At 42.7% G+C, this 23,344-nt stretch overlaps 1 protein-coding gene and 1 non-coding gene across 2 annotated transcripts in view; both read left to right on the top strand.

Moving 5' to 3' along the window:
- The window catches only part of tuft1a (tuftelin 1a), a 35,085-nt gene that overhangs the window by 2,913 nt on the left and 8,828 nt on the right, over positions 1–23,344 (top strand). The window contains exons 2-6 of the mRNA XM_088327377.1: positions 13,740–13,826; positions 19,094–19,195; positions 21,036–21,122; positions 21,255–21,305; positions 23,055–23,141. Of these exons, the coding sequence (XP_088183503.1) occupies positions 13,740–13,826; positions 19,094–19,195; positions 21,036–21,122; positions 21,255–21,305; positions 23,055–23,141 (414 nt within the window). The remainder of the gene's footprint in view (positions 1–13,739; positions 13,827–19,093; positions 19,196–21,035; positions 21,123–21,254; positions 21,306–23,054; positions 23,142–23,344) is intronic.
- trnal-cag (transfer RNA leucine (anticodon CAG)) lies at positions 19,838–19,920 on the top strand. The gene has a single exon. It is a non-coding gene; the product is annotated as a tRNA-Leu (tRNA).

Below are 23,344 nucleotides of genomic sequence, written 5' to 3'. Positions count from 1 at the left end.
TTACAGCAGCACCTGTGCTGTGCCGCCTCCTTTTAACAAGCTTAGACAGCGCGAACACACTCAGACATGGCTCAAACGTCTGCGCACGTCACCTAGATGGATCTTATCGCTCCTGATGGTTTAATTATTTACCATCAGCATTTGCAAGTGACACTTTCACCCTATAAGCACACATCACATCATGTCATGACGCTTCCATCTAGATCATTTTGTCACGTCTGCTTCCTTGACCGGGAACAGGGCCCTATACTTTTTTTGCTCCCTAAAAGTCATAGCGTGCAAAGAGAAAGACTTCATTTCTTTCTGCGTCAGGGTTGTGAGACAGGTAAAGAAAAATCACCATAAAGCTGAGCAGTTCCGTTGGTTTTATTACAGAATATTCCAGGCACAAATCAAATCATCATTTTTGGAAAGCACTTTTCAGGCAATGGATTGTAACTGAAACTTAAATATTGAGTGACAAAATAAATTGCCGTAAATTCCGGACTATAGAGCGCACCTGCTTATAAGCCGCACCCACCAGATTTAAAAAGGATAACCGCTTTTGTACTTACACAAGCCGCACCTTTACATAAGGTAAGATGCAAAACGATCACAGAATTAACCCAAACCGACTTTGAGTCCCGCGATTGTAACTGAATATAAAATACACAGTCCAATTACTACAGCCGGCAAAGTGAACGGAAAATGTTACCGGTACTTAAAGTTTGATGCAGATCTGCAGAGTCCGGTCCCGTTGAAAATGTATATTTCCAAAGGTAAGGGTGGGAAAAATATACAGCCACTGTTGTCAGCCGCGACAACAAACACGTCTCACCTTTACTCCACTTCCTGTCAGCCCGCGTCTGCTCCGCCCCTTCTTTCTTATTCGCCCATGGAAAACAAATCAGAATAAGTCTCTAAAATAAATACATTTCAAAAATATACAGTTGCAAATACATATTATACATAGTTACACATATTTAAAAAGAAAGACGGTACACCGAGAGAGTTTTCAAAGCTTTAATAATAATATTATAACTTTCATCCCAAACCGTGCCTGTGAAGGGTAGCAAAAAGCTACTAGCAACACGCTCACAAAACAGTAAACGGATCTGTTAAAAAAAATATACCGTATTTGTAAAAATCATGGTAAACCATCCTCATCTTCCTTCTCATAACTGACGTCATCAAAGTCGTCTTCCCCAGTATGGGAAAGAGACTATGTCGTACAAACGTCGTCCCACGCTCCCTTACTCAAAAACACGCTAGCAACACGCTCGCAAAGTAAAGTTAACGTGCAGTAGCTCTGTTTCCTTCTTAATCGGACTGCTCGATTGCGTTTAGCTTAAAAGCTGCGTCATTTGCTTTTCTTTTCGCAATGTGCATGATGAGGATATCTCTACGCTAATTTAATTTGTGCACAAGCTAAGAAGTTGCAGTCTTCCTCGGCACATATATTCCACCGGTCTAAATCTTACCTTTTGTACTCGAGCGCCGCTGGCGGCTGTTAGAAAAATTACATAAATTGGCCGCATCACTAATTAAGCCGCAGGGTTGAAGGTTTGGGAAAAAAGTAGCGGCTTAATGCCTGGAATTTACGATAAATATTGAGTGACCCCAAAAATGTTAGTATTATGCGTCAAAAGATAGCAGGAAAAAAAAATGAAAATCTCGTGAAAGAATTGTTGTAAAAACAAATGACATCTGTAGGCTGTAAAACCTTTGCAATAATACATGAGTCAATTCATTCAAAAGAGAAAAATAATTTTGCAAAATGTAACATGATGTCAAGTTTTGGACATGATTGCTAATTGATTATCTTGCCACACTTGGGATTATGGTTGCTCACTGTTGTTTCAAGCGTTGCTCACCAACTTTGTGTGAACGCTCAGACCCGTGAGGAAAATTACAGAGAACATTGCTCACAAGTTTTATTAGAAGAAAGAGAATGGGTTGCGCCCACGATCCGGTGATCGCTGGACGCGGAAGTGGATCTTCTGTATGGCGATGGCGGTGTTGGGAACGGAAAAACGGGTCAGTAGCCGGGACAGGAGAGCAAAAACGTAATCAGGGTCGGAAGTGAGTCGTAAGCCCAGAAAGGAGAGTAGTCTGGAACAAAAAGAGATTGAAAGCCGCGAGACAGACAGGAGCAAAAAACAGGTGGTAGTCAGGGTCGAAAAAAGCTTGCCTAGTGTTAATTGAGGTTCGCAGACGGACTGACAAAAGTGAACAGATAGGAGAAGGTATACATTGGGACAGGGAGCCAATCAGAGTCCCAGGCAGTGGGCGCCAAAGGAGCAGGGACAGGTGATACACATCGGTAATCAGGGTTGGGTAGGGTTACTTCAACTTGATGACTTTCAATGACTTTTGGATTACTCCAATACCAAATATGCTAATAAAAGACAAAAGAAACTAAATATGAATAAAATGATGACTCACAACACGTGGTAAGCTCTCCTCCTGGCTTTGATCTCTGTGATCTCCGGCAAAACTAACAGAAATTCGACAGAAACAAAATGAAAATAAATCCAAACAGCTTGCCAACATCATTTTTGCCGTTCCATGTATTCCGTTACTCCCCAAGCCTGCACAAAATTTGGTCATTTTATTCGTATTTAGTTTCTTTAGTCTTTTATTAGCATATTTGGTATTGGAGTAATCCAAAAGTAATTGAAAGTAATCAAGTTAAAGTAACCCTACCCAACCCTGTCGGTAACCATGACAGCACTGTCAAATTTCTGGCTAATTTGGGGTGTTTTGGTGCGCCTTATTGTCTAAGAAATATGGTAAATATCTTCCACTGATTTTAGTAAAATAGAGACAAACTGTCTGGAAAAGGAGAGAAGAGTTCAGCACTTCTGCCAAGAACAGATTTTTACACCGCTCTTGAATTTGCCGTGGTGATGTAGAGTGCTTCAGCATTTTTCGATCATATGAGTCTGTTTTGAAAATGAAAATTCCAACCTATGGTAACTGTATACTGTATTTTTTTATGTTTTATAATGCAGGATTTTTCCTAAAAGTGAAAAAAGATCTATTTGAAAATGTCAAGTCAAGTCATGTTTATTTGTATAGCTCTTAATCACAAAGAGTCTCAAAGGGCTGCACATACCACAGATTACTGCAAACCACAGACTATTATGACACCATCACCTGATCTAAAACCTACATGAAGGCAAATAATACACATATTATCAACTTACAATATAGATTATTCATACGCTATAGAGTACAAGAGTGTTTTAAGCATAAATGTAAACATTTCCACTGAGGTTGCAGATCGAATCTCAGAGGGAAGAGCATTCCACAGCACCGGGGCCCGAATGGAGAACGCTCTCGAACCCGAAGATTTCTTCTTGGCTCTTGGGATAAGAAAAAAAATCGTCTTTACCTCCGTTTGCATGTGTTGGCATAGTGCTCCATTCTCTCTTGTGCTGTCTGATTATCTCAAATCTAAATGTGTGCATCACCTTCATGCATTAACATTTTTCACCACTTAGAAAAAGCATCAGACCCTCCCCTGCTTACAGGGACGCTGTGTAATACTTGACCACTAGATGTCGCTTTATTGTGTAGTGCTACTAAAAACGAAAAAGACTACAAACCACGGAGACTCAAAGTGACCAAAGTGCACTATTTTCCTACTTGTTTTTTTACCCTACCTTTTACACGTTTGGGGGTTTTTGGTGGTACACGTAGCAGCACAATGACGGACGATATTGTCAGTTCCCTCTAGATGAGACAAAATTCCTGATCACTGAGTTTTTTAAAGAAAAGCAAATTTACATGATTTGTGTTTTTTTGCATATCATTCAAGGATTGTTATTTTTTTAACAAATACTTTTTTTTACCACTAGGAGGCGCTAAATAATTTCCAATGTATCTGTTTAAAGATTTAAAAAAAATGAAAATATATGAAAGTTTATTAAACATGTAGTTTATTGTGGGGTAAAAAGATCAGCGAAAGTTATGGAAACAAAATATTTTCACTAGAAATTAGTCTAGATGTTATAGAAAATAGTTTTAAAATTAGCTACTACGTACTTATCAACTTAATATACGCTTTACCCATATTTTAAATAATTTTAAATTGTTCATGGCGTATTACAATTTGTGTACGAAAACGTATTTTTTAATAACTCATTCCAGGATAAACTGGCTATCGCTTAAAATCTGCCTGGTAACCCAGTGCACATGCGTGTTTTTAGCATCCTCTTAATGAACATAGTGTAAAAAAACAAAAATTAAAGGAAATAATAAAAATATTCATTCACCCTTTTTGCCTTGTTTTTCTTGAAAAACTGAACCAATGACGTCTGTTTTTGCCAGCTTTTGACAATCCGTCGGAAATGCGCGAGACAACACGTCATAATGAGCGATAGCCCGACTTGTCAACACCTTTTCCAGGTGATTCCTTTCTACAAATTCTAAGACTTCATGGAAATTTGCTAAAATGTCTTTAATGTAGGCGATTAGATGATGGCTGCTGTGGAATGCTCTTCCCTCTAAGATTCCACCTGCAACCTCAGTGGAAGTGGTAAAATCTAGGCTCAAAACCAACTTCTATTCAATAGGTTATGAATGATGTTGACCTCAGGAAGCTGTCAACCAGACATTCAGTTATTTGTCAGGACCAGAACGGAGACAGGACCCTTTTGCGTTACATTTCACTCAGTTTTATTGGGAAGAAAGGAAAGGATTGCACTCACGATCCGGTGATAGCAGGACGCAGGTCGCTCTGAGCGATGGCAGCTTCGGGAACGGAAAAAACGGGTCATTAGCCGTGACAGGAGTGCAAAAAATGTGATCAAGATAAAAAAACGTGTCGAAGCCGGGAAACAGACGGGAGCAAAAACAAGCTTGCCTAGAGTAAACTGAGGTTCTCAGACGGACTGACAACCGGTGACAGAAAGGAGTGGGTTTAAATAGTGACAGGGAGCCAATCAGAGTCCGAGGCACCAAAGGAGCGGGCACAGGTGCATCACGTCGGTAATCATGACATTATTTCCTAAATTACACGTGAATTTTGTGGTTTAATAGTAGTCGGTACAGCCCTTTGACACTTCTTGTGATTAAGGACGATACAAATAAACTTGACTTGACTCTACTTGACTTAATATTGTTGCATACTTTACATAGGCTATTTTTCCCTAAGTAAACTGGTGCCGCGTTGTGTTTGTAAGGTTAGCTAACCTGTATTGGCTCCCTGTTAACTTAAGATGTGATTTTAAGGTTCTCGTGGTATTATACAAAATCATGCATGGACTTGCTCCCTCATATCTTTAAATCTAAGCTTAAAACACACTTCTACTCTATAGCATATGAATAACCTATATTTTTTGTTGACAATATCTGTGTATTATTTGTTATTGCAACATCCATTGCAGCCTGGTCAGCCTGACCTCATGTGCAATGTTCCCTGTAATTTTCCACGGGTCTGAGCGTTCACACAAAGTCGGTGAGCAACGCTTGAAACAACAGCGAGCAACCATAATCCCAAGTGTGGCAAGATAATTAATTATCAAACATATCCAAAACTTGACATCAAGTTCCATTTTGCTGAGTTTCCGGCAATGCAAAATGATTTTTCTTTTTTGAATGAATTGACTCATGTACGATTGCAAAGGTTGTACGGCCTACGAACGTCGCTTGTTCTTACAATTCTTTCACAAGATATCCATTTCTTTTTCTTTCCTGACATATTTTGTTGCATAATATTAACATTTTGGGGGGCTTATTTAGTCGGTTGTAAGATACAGAACTGTACTTAATCACATTTTTAGTGGAAGTACAATGTTGGCAACAAGATTCACTTGATATAATTGGAAATTATTTGAATGCCACACAAACTTTTTCTTCTTTTATCCGTGTTTTTTTCTACTTTTTTTTAAATTCCTTTAAAAAAATCTCATTGTGTTTATTTTTCCGTGCTGTTACCTTTTTCTTTTTGTTCTCTATTTACTTTTTTCCTACATTTCTTTCTATTCTTTTTTTCTGGCTTTTTTCTAAATGTTTCCTTCTTTTTTTCTCTTCCTCTTGTTTCTTTTTTTTCTCAGCTTTTCACTACTTTTTCATTTTGGTATTTTTTTCTTTTTTGTTCTATTCCCCCCTTCCTTTAAGTCAAGCAAAAACAACCCGAAGAGCCGTTTAGGACCCAAAAGAGCCGGTTCCTTTTAGTGAGCCGAGCCGAAGAAGCCGGTTCTCGACAAACTCTACTAACTTTACTCAACTTCGTCCTACTTCGACTCGACTTCAAAATACCGCATTTAGGACACAACGTCATGGGAACCCGTGCATTTTTCCCTTCATGCACTGTAACTTTGACTTAAGTCGCTTCTTAATTATTAATTTTGAGCCCTCATTTTTGTGCGCTGGCTCGATTTTCTTGTGCGCTGAGAATGTGCGAGCAGTGCGCAATTGCGCACGCGCGCAGCTTAGAGGGAACACTGCTCATGTGCGGTCCCTTCTCAAGGTTTCTTCATTTTCCACATGTTGATGTTTTTGAGTTTTTCCTTGCCCTCATGTAGGTTTTAGATCAGGGGATGGTGTCATAATAGTCGGTATTAATAGTCGGTGGTTTCCAATAACCTGTGCAGCCCTTTGAGACTCTTTTGTGATTAAGGGCTACACAAATAAAAATGACTTGACTTGACTTCATTATCGATTAAAAATGGGAATTCCAATCATTTATTGGGGCGCAATTGGCTGAGGTCAAAATGCTATTAGCATAAATCTATTTTCCCACTGTGTTTGTTACAACACAATCTCGCTACAAGCTTGCCCTTATTCAAATGTGCTCTTTCTCTAACCTACAAGGAACACAATGTTCTGTTGTTGGCATGCCTTAGTAAGTACGGTGTAAAAAGGCCTTTTGAACCATATATTGGTCAACAATTCGGAAGTGTTTTATGATAACCTGTTAGCATTTACCTCATCGATTGGGAAATTTGGACCAGTTTCAATGGGGTGCGGCTCAATTGAATAGAAAGAAAAAGGAGAAATGTCTTAGGATACAGGTGACGAACAGGCGGCCCGCGGGCCAGTTCAGGCTCATTAAGGGATTGAATCCGGCCCGCGAGACAACACTCAGAGAAGCGCAAGACAAAAACAAGATGCAGGTTGAAATATGTCAACTTGATGTTGCCAAAGCCAGGTGCCTCGAACAAAGTCAGTATACTTGTATTTCTTTTTCTCTCTCTCTCTCTCTCTCCCCCTCTTTTCCACCCCTTTTCTCCCACTCTCTGTCTCTTTCACTCTCTGTGTCTCCCTTTTTCTCTTCCTTTGTTGCTCTTTGTCTCTTTCTCTCTCTGTGTATTTTTAACTTCTTTTGCTTTAACTTCCTTTTTTCCTTCTCTCTTTTCTCTTTCTTTCTTCCTACCCTTCGATTTTTCTTTTCCCTTTTCTCTCCTTCTGTTTTTCCATTTCTCTTTGGATTTCTTTCTTCCGCTCCCTTTCTTTCCCCCTCTCTCACGACTTTTCTTTTTATCTCTTTTGTTTCTCACGCTCTCTCCCTCGCTCTCTTTCTTTGTCCCGCCCTCTCTCCTTTTCCCTCCCTCTTTCTCTTATTTCCTTTAATCTCTTTTTCTTTCTCTTTAATCTACTCGTCCGGCCCCCGACATAGTTCTATCGTGTGGCCCCTGTGTCAAAATGAGTTTGACACCCCTGTCTTAGGAGGTTGTAAAAAAAGCGGATTGATGCCATGTGTGCTGCAGGTAGAAAGGGGAGACAAGGGGAGAGACTAGGAAGTGATTTATTGCACGTTCACACACATGCACAAGAAGCGCTGCCATGCTCGGAATGCAGCAGGTGCTTTTCGTGATTTCTTCCCTCCAGCTTCAATAATTCAACCTGGGCCGCCTCCCGGTGCCAAAACTGAGCACAAAGTGTCTCCGTATCCTTTTAAAGCCTCCAGCCAGCTCGCCATCTTTTGTGCCCATTGTTGGCTAGAGCGCAAAGTCGGGCTCTGGTTTCTGCCTTGTTATGGAGTCAGCGCTTGTGTATTTATGCGCCCGTTTCGTTTGTTTTTTTCCATGCAGGTTTGTTCCACTGCGCCCCTTTTGTCCAGCAGTGGCTGTATAACGTTACAGCCACTGGCATTTATGTGCATGTGTAAATAGCTTCCTTATGTAATACCTTCTCAACAATTGTCCTATTGTTTCTCCCTCCACTCCATCCCGCCAAATGGCCCAACAGATGTAACGTGAGAAGGCCATATCAAAAAAGAAGGAATTTTTGGACTTCTGTTTTCCGCTCTGTAGGAGGTTCCTCACCCACCCTCTTTGCTATATCAACAGCTCCTGTATTGTTCTAGTTCTGATTTTGATGACCACTGTTTTTTTTCTGGCCTACATAATGGAACAGGCTTACCCACCAAAGAAACGAGGTGTAAAATGGTAAATGGTCTGCATTTTATATCGCGTTTTTTAAGTCAATGAAGACGTCCCAAAGCGCTTTACAATGTGCTTCACACTTACCCATTCACACACGCACTCACACACCAATAGCGGCCATGCAAGGCGCCGACCTGCACATTGGGGGTATTAGGGATTCAGTGTCTTGCCCAAGGACACTTCGACATTTTACACGGAGGAGCCGGGAATCGAACATGCGATCCTCTTGATCCCAAGACGAGCGCTCTACCTCCTCAGTTTTGTCATGATTACTGTTGTGTGGCACCTGTGCCCGCTCGTTTGGCGCCAACTGCCTCGGACTTTGATTGGCTCCTTGTCACTATTTAAACCCATGTCTATCTGTCACCTGTGGTCAGTCCGTTTGCGGACCTCAGTGTACCTGCTTTTGCTCCCGTCTGTTTCCCAGCTTCGGCCCGTTTTTTGATCCTGACCACGTCTACTCTCCTCTCCTGGCTTTCGACTTGTTTCCGATCCTTACCACGTTTTTGCTCTTCTATCCCGGCTACTGACCCGTATTTTTTCGTTCCCGACACCGCCATCGCTCGCGACGGAAGTCTCACTTTCGCGTTCAGAGCGACCTGCTTCCTCGCAACCAGCGATCACTGGATCATCGGGGCAACCCTTCCCTTTCTTCCAATAAAACTCAGAGAAACGTAACGCAAGTGGGTCCTGTCTCCGTTCTGGACAAGTTTAAATGCAAACAACAAAAAAATGGAAAAAAAATACAACAAACCTACTAAAATACACGGTTGGGATTTGCACTCTCAACTGTATTTGCGAAATGTGAAGTTTTCCCACTCAGCCATCCAGTCAACACTGCTCTTTTATGCAAAAGGGCCAATAAGTTTACTTAAGTATCCCAGTCTTAATTCGCAATACTCTGTGGATTTTTATAAACCACGACTATTTAAAGCAACAGCGAAACGTATTCTGACTGCTGATGGTTTTTTTTATACACGTCAGTATGCTATATGTTCTTATGAAATTAGCAATGTTGCTTGATTGCCCAAAATTAGCTTAATTTTGTGCCGACAGTTTCTGTCATTGTCTCCAACACCTGAATTAGCTTTGTTATCTTCTACTTTGAAAATCTGCATCAGCGGCAGTGGCTCAGGAGGTAGAGCGCTTGTCTTGGGATCAAGAGATCGCAGTTCGAATCCCGGCCCCTCCGTGTTACATCTCGAAGTGTCCTTGGGTAAGACACTGAACCCCTAATGCCCCCAATAAGCAGGTTAGCGCCTTACATGGCTGCACAGATCACGGCCGCTATTGGGAAATGTGAAGCACACTGTAAAGCGCTTTGGGAAGTCTTGACTTGAAGAGCGCTATATAAATGCAGCTCATTTCATCAGCAAAAGCTGAAATAGTATTTTCCTTGGACCACAAAATACCTTCGATATAAGTTACCCCATTTTCTTGATACCAATGGCTAACCTGCATTACTGTCTCATGTTGCTATACAGATACCAAAAACTTTGACTAGATAGTAAAAAAGAGAACTATCTTTGGTGACAATATTTGTTTTTGTCAAGTTTTCACTTCTCTAGTTATAATATCATACTTATGAAACTGTATATGCTAGAAGGAAGCACTTCATCTTTTTCCATTAGCACTTGAACTTGAAAATATCTCAATCGACATATCAAATACCAGGAATTATCCACACACGTTTTTCAACATTGCAAAATGCTGTCTTCAATTAGCCCGACGTGCAAGATTTTGGAATGTTGTAGTAGAACAGAAGTCAATCCATTGTTTGGGACTTTTTCACCCTTTCCTTTGTCCGTAAATATTTGAGGAAGCTTGCCAAATAGTACAAAAAGTAAGTCAGCCAGAGAACTCTTAAAAGTGCATTCACACGGTTGTTTCCTTGTTTCTTTAAAACAAGGATGTCAAAGTCTAGCCCCGTAGGCCACATTTGGAAGGTTTTCTTCGGCCCCGCTAATGATTTAGATTATTTGTTGTATCATACACCAGGAATCGTATTTCAGTTGGCTGAATAACAGAAAATTACTATTATTATATTTTTCTTTGAACTAATATGCCACACTTTTGGTAAAATATAGGCCACTGATTGGGACTGAATAATACGGACTTCTTTCATTTCATGTTCTTTTATTGAAAAGTTGAAATGCAGCCATAAGAAAATATTGATTTAACTGATCATATTAGAATATATTTATTATATTTTCTGTTAGCGCTATTTGAAACATATCCAACATTGCATCAGTCTGTCCCTTGACTCATAGCAAAATTTTGTATTTAGCTCTCTGACAGGGTTCCTGCGGGTTCCTTGAAAAGTCTTAAAAGGCATTGAAATGTCTTAAACACAATTTTCAAAAGTCTTAAAATAGTGTCTAAAATTCATGGCAAAAAGTTACACCAGGGCAGACAACTCTGAAAAGTTGCCTGCCTTGCCATAAAGTTGCCTGCCCCATTTTTCCCAACTTGAACCACAATAAGACAACTAATCACCCCAAAAAAAAAAAAAGATTGTTGCAAAGTATTAAAGATTGATAATCAGAATATATAACAAAACAACACTTTAAAATTAAGTTTATTATAAACTTACTTATAACATTTATTAAATGTATATCACATCGCTGTTTTTCATCTGCCATCAGTATGTACCTGTATTTACTCATCTTCATTCATGCAATGTTTGCTACAAGCCACGTGAACTCCTCTTTCCACGATGCTTTGAATGTACGTTTACGTTTTGTAGCGTCATACATTTTGTTAGCTTCTTTTGAATATTTCTTCTGGGGCTGAGGTTTTGGCTTGATTCCTAACCACTTCTCCATTTTTCTTGTGTTCTCTGTGCGTCTACTTTGGAAAAAGATATGCAAATGCACAACCTTATAACGCTCGGGAAAGTCTGGAAGCATGAAGTTATTCGATGCCAGGGTTGGGTAGGGTTACATTAACTGGATTACTTTTGGATTACTCCAATACCAATTACTGTATGCTAATAAAAGACAAAAGAAACTAAATATGAATACAATTACTAAATTTTGTGCAGGCTTGGAATACATGGAATGGCAAAAATGATGTTGGCAAGCTGTTTGGATTTATTTTCATTTTGTTTATGTCGCATTTTATGTTTGTTTTGCCGGAGATGAAAGAGATCAAAGCCAGGAGAGAAAGCTTACCACGTGTTGTGAGTCATCATTTTATTCATATCTAGTTTTCTTTTGTCTTTTATTAGCATATTTGGTATTGGAGTAATCCAAAAGTAATTGAAAGTAATCCAGTTAAAGTAACCTACCCAAACCTGTTCGATGCAGGCTTCTGATTGGCTGTCGAGTATGCAAATTGCCAAACGAACCGAAATTTCCAAACCGAACGAAGATTTCGAAATTGTAATAAAGCAAACGTTTGATTTGAAAAAAAACTGAGACGTTTTGTAAGTTGTACGCCGGACGTAAAAGATGCACGCCCCGGGCGTCCGGGCGGACATTATTTCAGACACTGGTATCACCCTCTGTCCATTTTACTTTGACACCCCTGCTTTAGGTTTTCTATTCTCTTGGATTCATGTTCACTTTGATTTTATTCCCCTTACTTTCTCTGTGCCCTAGTTCTCATCGAAGAAGGCAAATAAAAAAATCCTGATCAGGCCACACCCAACTTTTATAGCAATCATCACCCACATCAAACACCACACCTGTTCATCATAATCCTCTGTATTAAATATTAACTTTTGTTTTTAATAGATCACACATTAGTTTGATCCCAAGGCGTTTATATAAGCCATGTCGAGAGTTTACAATGATAACATTGCGAGCATTTTTTTCTCTTAGCCTGTTGTGTGTCTCCGATTTGGCTGGGAGTCAAAACTTGTTGTTAGGAATGTGTTATATAATGTTGCTGACCTCCTCCCCCGCATCCGAGGGAAACACACACACCGATTAAGGCAGGGGTGTCAAACTCAATTGAGCTGGGGGCCACATGCTTAAAAGAAAAATCTCACGGGTGCCGGACTAGTAGGTTTAAAAAAAAGAAAGAGAGAAAAGCAGAGGGGGGAAGAAGAGAACATGGGAGACAGCGTAAGAGACAGAGAAGGTGAGAGAGACAGAAACATGGAGAAAAAGTGAGAGAAATAGAGAGAGAGAACGCGATAGACAGAAAGTGAGAAAAAAGGAGAGAGAAACACATGGAGAGAAAAAAAGAGTCAAGAGACCGAAAAGAAAATTAAAGAAAGTGAGAAAGAGAGAGAAAGATCAAAAGAACAAGAAAGGAGAAAAAGATAGAGCATTAAAAAGAGAGTGAGGAAGAGTGAGACAAAGTGAGAAAAAAGAAGGAAAGAGCAAAAGAGAGAGAGAAATAGGAAAAAAATGAGAAAAAGCAGGAAAGAGAGAGGGTGAGAAGGAAAGAGAAAGACAGAGAAAGTTAGAGAGAGCAAAAGAGAAAAACAAAGAGAGCAAGACATAGAAGGAAAACAATAGAGGAAAAAAATGAAAGAAAGAGAGAGAGACGATAACGAGGAAAAAAGAGGAAGCTAGAAAGAGAAAAAGAGCAAGAAAGAGAAAGAAAAAATATTAGAAAAATGAAAGAGAGAGAGAAAGAGAGAGAGAATTGAAATGATCTGCACTTATATAGCGCTCTTCAAGTCAAGACTTCCCAAAGCGCTTTACAGTGTGCTTCACATTTCCCAATAGCAACCGTGCAGCCATGTAAGGCGCTAACCTGCTTATTGGGGGCATTAGGGGTTCAGTGTCTTACCCAAGGACACTTTGACATGTAACACGGAGGAGCCGGGATTCGAACTGCGATCTCTTGATCCCAAGACGAGCTCTCTACCTCCTGAGCTAACGCCGCTAATGAGAGGGAGAGAAATACTACTGCAGATGCTTTGCTATTTAAACTACAGCCCATTTTTCTCTTGCGCTTCGCTCAGTGTTGTGTGTTCACGGGCCGCCTGTTTGACGCATATGGATAAAGGGATGGGGTTGTGAGGGTATCCCCTCTATTGGGACACACACGCCCTTTCATTTCCTGGCAAAGGATTTCCCTGCTGAAGTGACTTCCCTACAGAGGACTGAAAAGAAAATACATTGTAGTATCTGTTTACAGTATTCAGAAAAGAAAACTCTGGTTACTATGGAAACCATCCACCATGTGTTTTCGAGCCTCATCCCAGTGACGTAGACGGCGCTCGATCGAAAGCAGACGGCTTGCCTCTCGTTGCCTTTTAGTTCCCTCTTCTGACGTGCGCACCCCCCGCCTTTTTCCCGCCTCCTTCCACTTAAGTGACTCAGTTTCTCCGAATCTTTTTCGAAATAGTCTCCATCACATAACGGTCCCTTTGTGGGTTTCTCTCCTGCTGCTTCTTCTTTGCAGGAGGGTTGCAGGCGACTGAGGCTGACACTGCACGACATTGGCCAAACGGATCGCAGCTCGGGGCAGACTCGGCAGCACCGAGATAAGGTGAGAAGATTTTTGGGGTGCAGAAGATTGCGTAGATGATAGGACATTGCAGATTTCTCTTTTAGGCGTCCGTGTTGTACCGATGAGGTGAGGATGTCAGGTTTATGGTTGTGTTCCGTTTTTGACTACCTGTTGCTGAGGGATTTTTGGAATGCGTGAAAGTTTAGATTTTGTTCTCGTTGCAGGGATGGTACAACATGCCCAGTATTTATGTGTTGCGTAAGTAGTACTTTTTAGTGAGTTTTTAATGTACACTCTTTTGTGTACTTGTGTATGTACTATTTTTTTTGTTTTGCTACTTTTGCTTTTTACCTTTGCGTCTTGATCTTTTTTGTCTAGAATATGAACCAAATTATTATGTACGAATAAATTGTAAAAAGTGGTAAAATTCCCCACAATTACTTTGTTTTTTTTCTATTAAAACATTCCCTCAATTATTTGAAACGGGCTTTTTTGCATGATTTATTTTTTGTATTTACTTTTTGGTTTGTGTTTTGGATTTTTACCTATCATTTGTAATATTTTTAATTCATCTTAATTTATTTTTTATAACCATTTCTGGATGCAAATTGCCAAATGAACCAAAATTTCCAAATCAAGGGTTTTTTGGTATTTAGTTTAGGAGATTCCCGTATGAATATTTTAGTTTTTATTACATATGGGAATATTTTGTATGTTAAATTTTATTTCAATTCATTTAAAGGAATATTTCTTAATAATTGATTGGCTTTTTGTTTTTGTTTTTAGAATTTAATCTTTTATTTGTAATGTTTTAAATGTATCTTTGTTTGTTTGTTGTTGTTTTTTTACAAATTCTGCATGTGTTTTTTTTGTATTTAGTTAAGGAGCTGTTTGTATTATTTTTTTCTTTAATAATTTTGGGGGAATATTTTGTATGTTGAATTTTATGTTTACCAATTTTTGTTAATATTTTTTAATAATTCATATATTTTTTAATATGTGTTTTTAGATTTTAACCTTTTAATTTATATTTTTTTTAATCTTAGTTTTGTATATGTAATTTTGGGGGGAATATTTTGTTTTGGTTTATATTAAGTCAAGTCAAGTCATCTTTATTTGTATAGCCCTAAATCACGAAGAGTCTCAAAGGGCTTTAATAACATCTTTTAATGTTGATTCTTTTTAAATTTTTAATTTTTATGTTAATTAAATTTTACACCTATTTTATTAATATTTTTGTATAAAATACATATATTTTCTCAATATCTGTAATAATCTTTTTTTTTTTAAATTTCCCACATTATTTCTATCATTATTTTGATTACTTTTTTATACTCCTTTTTTATTTATTATAATTTTAAGCCTCCTCCTTGATCTGCTACCTTATCGTGGTGGAGGAGTTTGTGTGTCCCAATGATCCCAGGAGCTATGTTGTCGGGGGCTTTAAGCCCCTGGTAGGGTCACCCATGGCAAACAGGTCCTAGGTGAGTGGCCAGACAAAACGCAGATCAGAAGACCCCTAATGATGAGAGAAAACTTTGGTCCTCGATTTCCCTCGCCCGGACGCGGGTTACCGGGGCCCCCTTCTGGAGCCAGGCCTGGAGGTGGGGTCCGCTGGCGAGCGCCTGGTGGCCGGACCCTTACCCACGGGGGCCGGCCGGGCACAGCCCGAAGGGACGACGTGGGACCCTCTTCCCATGGGCTCACCACCTGTAGGAGGGGCCAAAGGGGTCGGGTGCGCAGAGAGCTGGGTAGCAGCCAAGGGAGGGGTCCTTGGCGCGACGATCCCCGGCTACAGAAACTGGCTTTTGGGACATGGAACGTTACCTCTCTGGCAGGGAAGGAGCCCGAGTTGGTGCGTGAGGTTGAGAAATTCCGACTAGATATAGTCGGACTCACCTCTACGCACGGCTTGGGCTCTGGTACCAGTCCTCTCGAGAGGGGTTGGACTCTCTTCCACTCTGGAGTTGCCCGTGGTGAGAGGCGCAGAGCCGGTGTGGGCATATTAATTGCTCCACGGCTCGGCGCCTGTACGTTGGGGTTCACCCCGGTAGACGAGAGGGTAGCCTCCCTCCGCCTTCGGGTGGGGGGACGGGTCCTGACTGTTGTTTGTGCTTATGCACCAAATAGCAGTTCGGAGTACCCACCCTTCTTGGGGTCCTTAGAGGGTGTGCTTGAGAGCGCGCCCCCGGGAGACTCCCTCGTACTGCTGGGAGACTTCAACGCTCACGTGGGCAATGACAGTGAGACCTGGAAGGGCGTGATTGGGAAGAACGGCCCCCCTGACCTGAACCCGAGTGGTGTTTCGTTATTGGACTTCTGTGCTCGTCATGGTCTGTCCATAATGAACACCATTTTCAGACATAAGGGTGTCCATATGTGCACTTGGCACCAGGACACCCTAGGCCGTAGTTCGATGATCGACTTTGTCATCGTTTCGTCGGACCTGCGGCCGCATGTTCTGGACACTCGGGTGAAGAGAGGGGCGGAGCTGTCAACTGATCACCACCTGGTGGTGAGTTGGCTTCGATGGTGGGGGAAGATGCCGGCCCGACCCGGCAGACCCAAGCGTGTTGTGAGGGTCTGTTGGGAACGGCTGGCAGAATCTCCTGTCAGAAGAAGTTTCAATTCACACCTCCGGCAGAACTTCGCCCATGTCCCGAGGGAGGCGGGGGACATTGAGTCCGAGTGGACCATGTTCCGCGCCTCCATTGTCGAGGCGGCTGATCGGAGCTGTGGCCGCAAGGTAGTCGGTGCCTGCCGCGGTGGCAACCCTCAGACCCGTTGGTGGTCACCGGCGGTGAGGGATGCCGTCAAGCTGAAGAAGGAGTCTTATCGGGCCTTCCTGGCCTGTGGGACTCTGGAAGCAGCTGGCAAGTATCGGCTGGCCAAGCGGAATGCGGCTTTGGCGGTTGCCGAGGCAAAAACTCGGGCATGGGAGGAGTTTGGCGAGGCCATGGAAGCCGACTTCCGAACGGCTTCGAGGAAATTCTGGTCCACCATCCGACGTCTTAGGGGGAGGAAGCGGTGTGCCATCGACACTGTGTATAGTGCCGATGGGGCGCTGCTGACCTCGACCCGGGACGTTGTGAATCGGTGGGCGGAGTACTTCGAAGACCTCCTCAATTCCACCGGCACGTCTTCCTCTGGGGAAGCAGAGCCTGAGGACTCTGGGTTGGGCTCTCGTATCACTGGGGTTGAAGTCACCGAGGTTGTCAAAAAACTCCTCGGTGGCAGGGCCCCGGGGGTCGATGAGATCCGCCCAGACTTCATTAAGGCTCTGGATGTTGTGGGCGTGTCATGGTTGACGCGCCTCTGCAACATCGCGTGGACATCGGGGACAGTGCCTCTGGACTGGCAGACTGGGGTGGTGGTTCCCGTCTTTAAGAAGGGGGACCGGAGAGTGTGTTCCAACTACAGGGGAATCACACTTCTCAGCCTCCCTGGTAAGGTCTATTCAGGGGTACTGGAGAGGAGGGTCCGCCAGGAAGTCGAATCTCGGATTCAGGAGGAACAGTGTGGTTTTCGTCCTGGCCGTGGAACACTGGACCAGCTCTATACACTCTTCAGGGTCTTTGAGGGTGCATGGGAGTTTGCCTGTCCGGTCTACATGTGTTTTGTGGACTTGGAGAAGGCATTCGACCGTGTTCCTCGGGAGGCCCTGTGGGGGGTGCTTCGGGAGTATGGGGTACCGCACAGTCTTATCCGGGCTGTGCGGTCCCTGTATGCCCGGTGCCAGAGTCTGGTCCGCATTGCCGGCAATAAGTCGGATTCGTTCCCGGTGAGGGTTGGGCTCCGCCAGGGCTGCCCTTTGTCACCGATTCTGTTCATAACTTTTATGGACAGAATTTCTAGGCGCAGCCTTGGCGGGGATGGAGTCCGGTTTGGGGGCCTCAGCATTGCGTCACTGCTTTTTGCAGATGACGTGGTGCTGTTGGCTTCCTCAGCCCGTGATCTTCAGCTCTCGCTGGAGCGATTCGCAGCCGAGTGTGAAGCGGCCGGGATGGGGATCAGCACCTCCAAGTCCGAGGCCATGGTTCTCAGTCGGAAAAGGGTGGTATGCTCCCTCCGTGTCGGGGGGGAGGTCTTGCCCCAAGTGGAGGAGTTCAAGTATCTTGGGGTCTTGTTCACGAGTGAGGGTAGGATGGAACGGGAGATCGACAGACGGGTCGGTGCAGCGTCTGCCATCATTCGGACCCTTTACCGGTCTGTCGTGGTGAAGAGGGAGCTGAGCCGAAAGGCAAAGCTCTCGATCTACCAGTCGATCTACGTTCCTACCCTCACCTATGGTCATGAACTTTGGGTCATGACCGAAAGAACTCGATCCCGGATACAAGCGGCCGAAATGAGTTTCCTCCGCAGGGTGGCTGGGTTCTCCCTTAGAGATAGGGTGAGAAGCTCAGTCATCCGGGAGGGACTCGGAGTAGAGCCACTGCTCCTCCGCGTTGAGAGGAGCCAGTTGAGGTGGCTCGGGCATCTAATAAGGATGCCTCCTGGACGCCTCCCTCGGGAGGTGTTCCGGGCATGTCCCACCGGCAGGAGGCCCCGGGGGCGGCCCAGGACACGTTGGAGAGACTATGTCTCTCGGCTGGCTTGGGAACGCCTCGGGGTCCCGTCGGATGAGCTGGAGGAAGTGGCTGGGGATAGGGACGTCTGGGCTTCCCTTTTAACGCTGCTGCCCCCGCGACCCGACCTCGGATAAGCGGAAGACAATGGATGGATGGATGGATAATTTTAAGCCAAGTCGACTCGTATTTATTTGTACAGCCCTTATCCACTTATTTTACCTATACAGTAATTACTTGTTGCTTTTAAAAGTTAAAAAAAAAAAAATGCATTTGCATAGTTTTTACACTCACTTTTGCCATGCATCAATACTATTTCTACAATTGCTTGTTTCCATGAGTCCAAAGGGAAACATCTGTTTTTCCATCTAGGGAGGTTCCCATATGTTGAGTCCACAGGACTTCTTGAGAAAGACCTTGTCAACCAATCCGAGTGCCAAACTGTTACCAGATTGTTGCATAACTTTTTCCCGCCTCTTCCCCTGTGTCCTTAATTTCCCTCCCTCTTTAATGTTGTTGCGTTACCAAAGGGAGTATAAAAGAAATGTTGTCCATGACTCAATTCCGTGCTGGATGTAATTATTCGCCACTTTCGCTCCTAGGGTTGTTTTGTAATATCGATCCCAAACAAGCTGCAGCTCCTCCCGGGTGATCTCATCTGTCCAGAATTCATTCACGTGATTAGTAAGACTCACACCCTTTGTGCTAATGCGATGATCTCAAATGTTATCTTCTGTCCAGCCTGTGGGACGCGTGTTTGGGCTGGTGCAGACTCCAAGTGAGAGGACTCTTCTGCCACCTGAACCTGTAAAATCGACAGAGGAGCAAGTGGAAGTCATCAAGGTGGGTGCGAACCAAAGAACCTTTCAAACGGATGCATGCATTACTGATTTTTAAGGGAAAAAAACAAGCTGAGATCAAAATGAGATCCGTTAAACTTGAGCAAGTCTGAGCAAGGAATGGGTTCCACCTTTGCACCAAGTCTCATGGGAATCAGTGGCGTGCTTGTTTGCATAACCCTCATAATCCACTCATACACTGCCACTTGTCAGATGATTTTTGACGTAAGGAGTTCTTCATGGGAGCCACAGTGGATGAGCGGTTAGGGTGTCCGTGGCCCAGTTCTGAGGTCATGGGTTCAAATCCAGCTACCAGCCTTTCTGTGTGGCGTTTCTATGCACTCCGGTTTCCTCCCACATACCAAAGACATGCATTTCAGGTGGATTGGCCGGTCCAAATTGTCCCTAGGTGTGAATGAGCAAGCGAGTTGTCTGTCCCTGTGTGCCCTGCGATTGGCTGGCAACCAGTTCAGGGTGTCCCCTGCCCACTGCCCGAAGATAGCTGGGATGGGCTCCAGCACCCCCGTGACCCTACTGAGCATAAGTGGTGCAGATAACGGATGGATCTTTTATGAAAGCTGTTTGGAACAACCCAGCTGCATTTTTGACCTAATGAAATCGGTATGATATATAGATTTATATATGAGTCAGGATGGCCGAGCGGTCCAAGGCGCTGCGTTCAGGTCGCAGTCTCCTCTGGAGGCGTGGGTTCGAATCCCACTCCTGACAAGTGTTTTGTGGCATAAATTTTCCTTTCTATTCATATTCAAATTGCCCTTTAATGTGGTTGATAATACTTAGAACTAGATTAGGAAGACATCTATGATCCTTCTAATTACTAAAAGAACAGCTATAAATACCTTTAGTCCGCTTTAAAAATGTCCTGTTCAATTCAACGGTGTATTGTTCACAAAATTACTGTCGGAAAAAAGTGAAATACCTTATATAACTGAAAGCAAAAATACCCAAAATCCTATTTCATTAACATTCGCGCCTCATCCATCCTCTCCATGTGTCCAAACAAACCGAGTACTCTCTTATCCACACGCTTCCTCAGTTCCACTACTACTCCAGTTCTGTCTCTCACAATTTCATTTCTCATTCTATCCAACCTTGTCACTCCTAACATACTCCTCAAACACTTCATCTCAAAAACATTTAATTTCCTTATATATACATCTAGATATTATTTTGCAGCATAGGGTACATGCTGCCTCTCCATATTTACCTCACATTTCGTCATACTTCTAGGTGGCTGAGCGGTTTTAGGTACTGCAATCGAGGTTGTAGTCTCCTCTACAAGTATGGGTTTGAATCCCATTCCTGACAACTTCTGTGAAAATTATTCAATAAGTAAAGTTCTTGACCATTTTGAGGCTATTTAGTCCAAAGCAATACAAAATGTCAAGTCATGTTTATTTGTATAGCCCTTAATCACAAGGAGTCTCAAAGGGCTGCACCGACCAAAGATTATTGAAAACTGCAGACTATTATGCCACCATCCCCTGATCTAAAACCGACACGAGGGCAAGGAAACAAGAAAGCCAACTAATGTCAACAGAACGTGAAATTACTGACAGCACAATACACACTTTAATCAAAGTTTAAAAAGATTAAAGTTCCCTCCTCCACTATATATATTCATTAGATTTTTTTCAACACAACAGTGACATGCAGCTTCATCATGATTACTTCACAAAGTAAGTTTATGTCAGGATGGCCGAGCGGTCCAAGGCGCGTTCCTGACAGCATGTCCTTTTTTCCTGATGTGTATTATTTCTTATGTTTGTCTAAGAGGTTTTTGTGTTTTAAGATAGTAATAATTGGCACTACTTTTGTCACAGGTATACCTGGAGGCTCGCAGAGAAGAGACACACAAACAGAACCAGAGTCTTAAGATGCTCTCAGATGAAGTTTCACAGATACAAGAGGTCATTCTCACACACACTCACCTGTTGTCATTTGCGTAGCCTATTTTGAATATGAGATCAAACCGCAGTCTTGTTTGATCACCAAAATAAACAGATGAAATGTCTCAGACTGGGTGTTTGCCTTTCACACAGGTGCGCTACTGCCTTAAGACACTGAGGGAGCAAATGGCGTCCAAAAATAAGGTAGGTAGCACCGGGCCACAAGACCGCTGGTTTGCTCTCTAAATGTTATTCTGTACTGTACATAGACACAGAGGAATAGATATGGCACGTTCAACAATAGCAATACCGGCGGTCAATGATCGTGATTATTCTGCGTAACCGTAATGCCGGGCATGTTTTTGTTGATAAAACAATGATGAAGCGAAATACTTGGGCAGGAATGATCAGGGGTTTACAGATACTTTTTCGACAATATTTCATCCGGATGCGTCTCTGGTCATTGCTTTATAGAAGAGTTTACCTCACCGTTTTAAACATACATTTATCGATAATCTAGGACAATTCCAACGCCGTCAATCTTTTAGAATTGTTAACAGATGTTCAGCAATTAGGATTGTTGTTTACGGTTCACCATTGAGTTGTCATCCTTCTGATAAATTCTACGGCAATTCCTTCATGACGAGTGTTGCAGGGTATTGCCGTCATGAACGTATGCACTTGAGATCATAAAATGGACGAGGGTAGTTTAAGACTTGCAATAAACAACCAAACACCAGATTAGATTTTTTTTTTATCACAAAAATTGTTATAATCATAAAATAACAGCACCACAGCTAGCTAGCAACCAGAAATGACCCAAAGGTTTTTTATACAATATTTGTTTGCACAGCCCTTGATCGTGGAGAGTCTCAAAGAGCTGAACAGGGCACAATTACAACATCCACTGATCTGAAACTCAAAAAAGACAACCGTGAGGCAAATAAGAAACCTTGAGAAGGTAATCCCCCTTCCAGAATGACCAGGATGAAATGCCTGTAGCATGGACATCAATATAAAATCTCACAGCTAGCTGTCTTTTTAGCACCATAATTCCTGTTTACAAATACAGACTACTGTCGTATTTCGGCCACTTTCAGGCTTTGTTTTGCCCCGCTTTAGCCTATGTGAGCTTGTAAATGCTAAAAGGACCTGCCTCCTTTACCTCCGAATAACTTTAGCCAATAGTGACCGATCCAAATGATGATTGGTTAGGAAATGAAACGCCGGCATATATATCCCAGCATGCACCGCGGACCACTTCACTTATGGGGCAGGATTTTGTATGGTTTATTGTTCTATATTCTTTATCAATTATCCATTATCCGTTATCGGTCAAATCATAATACGCTACAAAGCCAAGAGGCCGAGACACTTGCTTCCAGCCAAGAGGCCGAAACACTTGCTTCCAGCCAAGAGGCTGAGTCAAGGTCCTAACCACAGGGCCAAGCAGCGATCAGTGCGAATGCACCGTTCCATCATTCCCGGGGAAAATCAAGTCGGCGGCTGCTTGCCTTAGTTGCGAGACCTTGCGACTAAATATTGATCCATATATATATATATATAAGGCGCACTGTATTATAAGCCGCAAGGTCAGCTTTTGAAAATAAATAAAGGCTTTTAGGTGCACCTTATAGTCGTGAAAATATGGTAATCTTAACAATGAACAAGGGCTTAGGAACTGTGGTCGGGTGTATGTGGCCCACCTATCGAATTTTGGGCAAGACGCCTGCCAGAGCTTAGACAGCAATCCAAAAAATTTAGAATAACCATCCGCTAAAACACCAGTCAAATTTCTTTGTCGGCCACCATGTTGATCAACATTTTACACAGAATGATGTCACTTCCTCAATAGACTGAAGCTCTGGAGTCCTCGCCATGTCTATTCCTACTGTATGTGGTACTGTATCTAACTTTGCAGACATTATCAATATCCTTGTCAATTGTGTGCAGATTCACACCAATGGGTGGAAAGTCTCTTCTCCGTTCAAGAAAATGACGTCTTCTCATCAGAAAAGCGAGGCCAAAAATGCAGAACAGGTAAGTTGCTATCACAAGCCAGAAACGGCGACTGGACCCAGTAGCGTTCGTTTACTCAGTTTTATTGATAAAGAGGGAAAGCAGTGCTTGTTTCCACGATCCGATGATCGACTGACACGGGTAGCAGGTGGCTGGAACGAGGAAGTGGCACTTCCGTGTCGAGCGAGGATAATTATAGGCAGCAGGGATACTGGTCACTAGCC

The sequence above is a fragment of the Urocampus carinirostris genome, chromosome 2 (genome assembly GCF_059441175.1).
Source record: "Urocampus carinirostris isolate Australia breed hairy pipefish chromosome 2, RoL_Ucar_1.0, whole genome shotgun sequence".
Taxonomy (NCBI): Eukaryota; Metazoa; Chordata; class Actinopteri; order Syngnathiformes; family Syngnathidae; genus Urocampus; species Urocampus carinirostris.
Note: the sequence above shows the minus strand (reverse complement) of the source record. Positions and strands in the feature narration are given on the sequence as shown.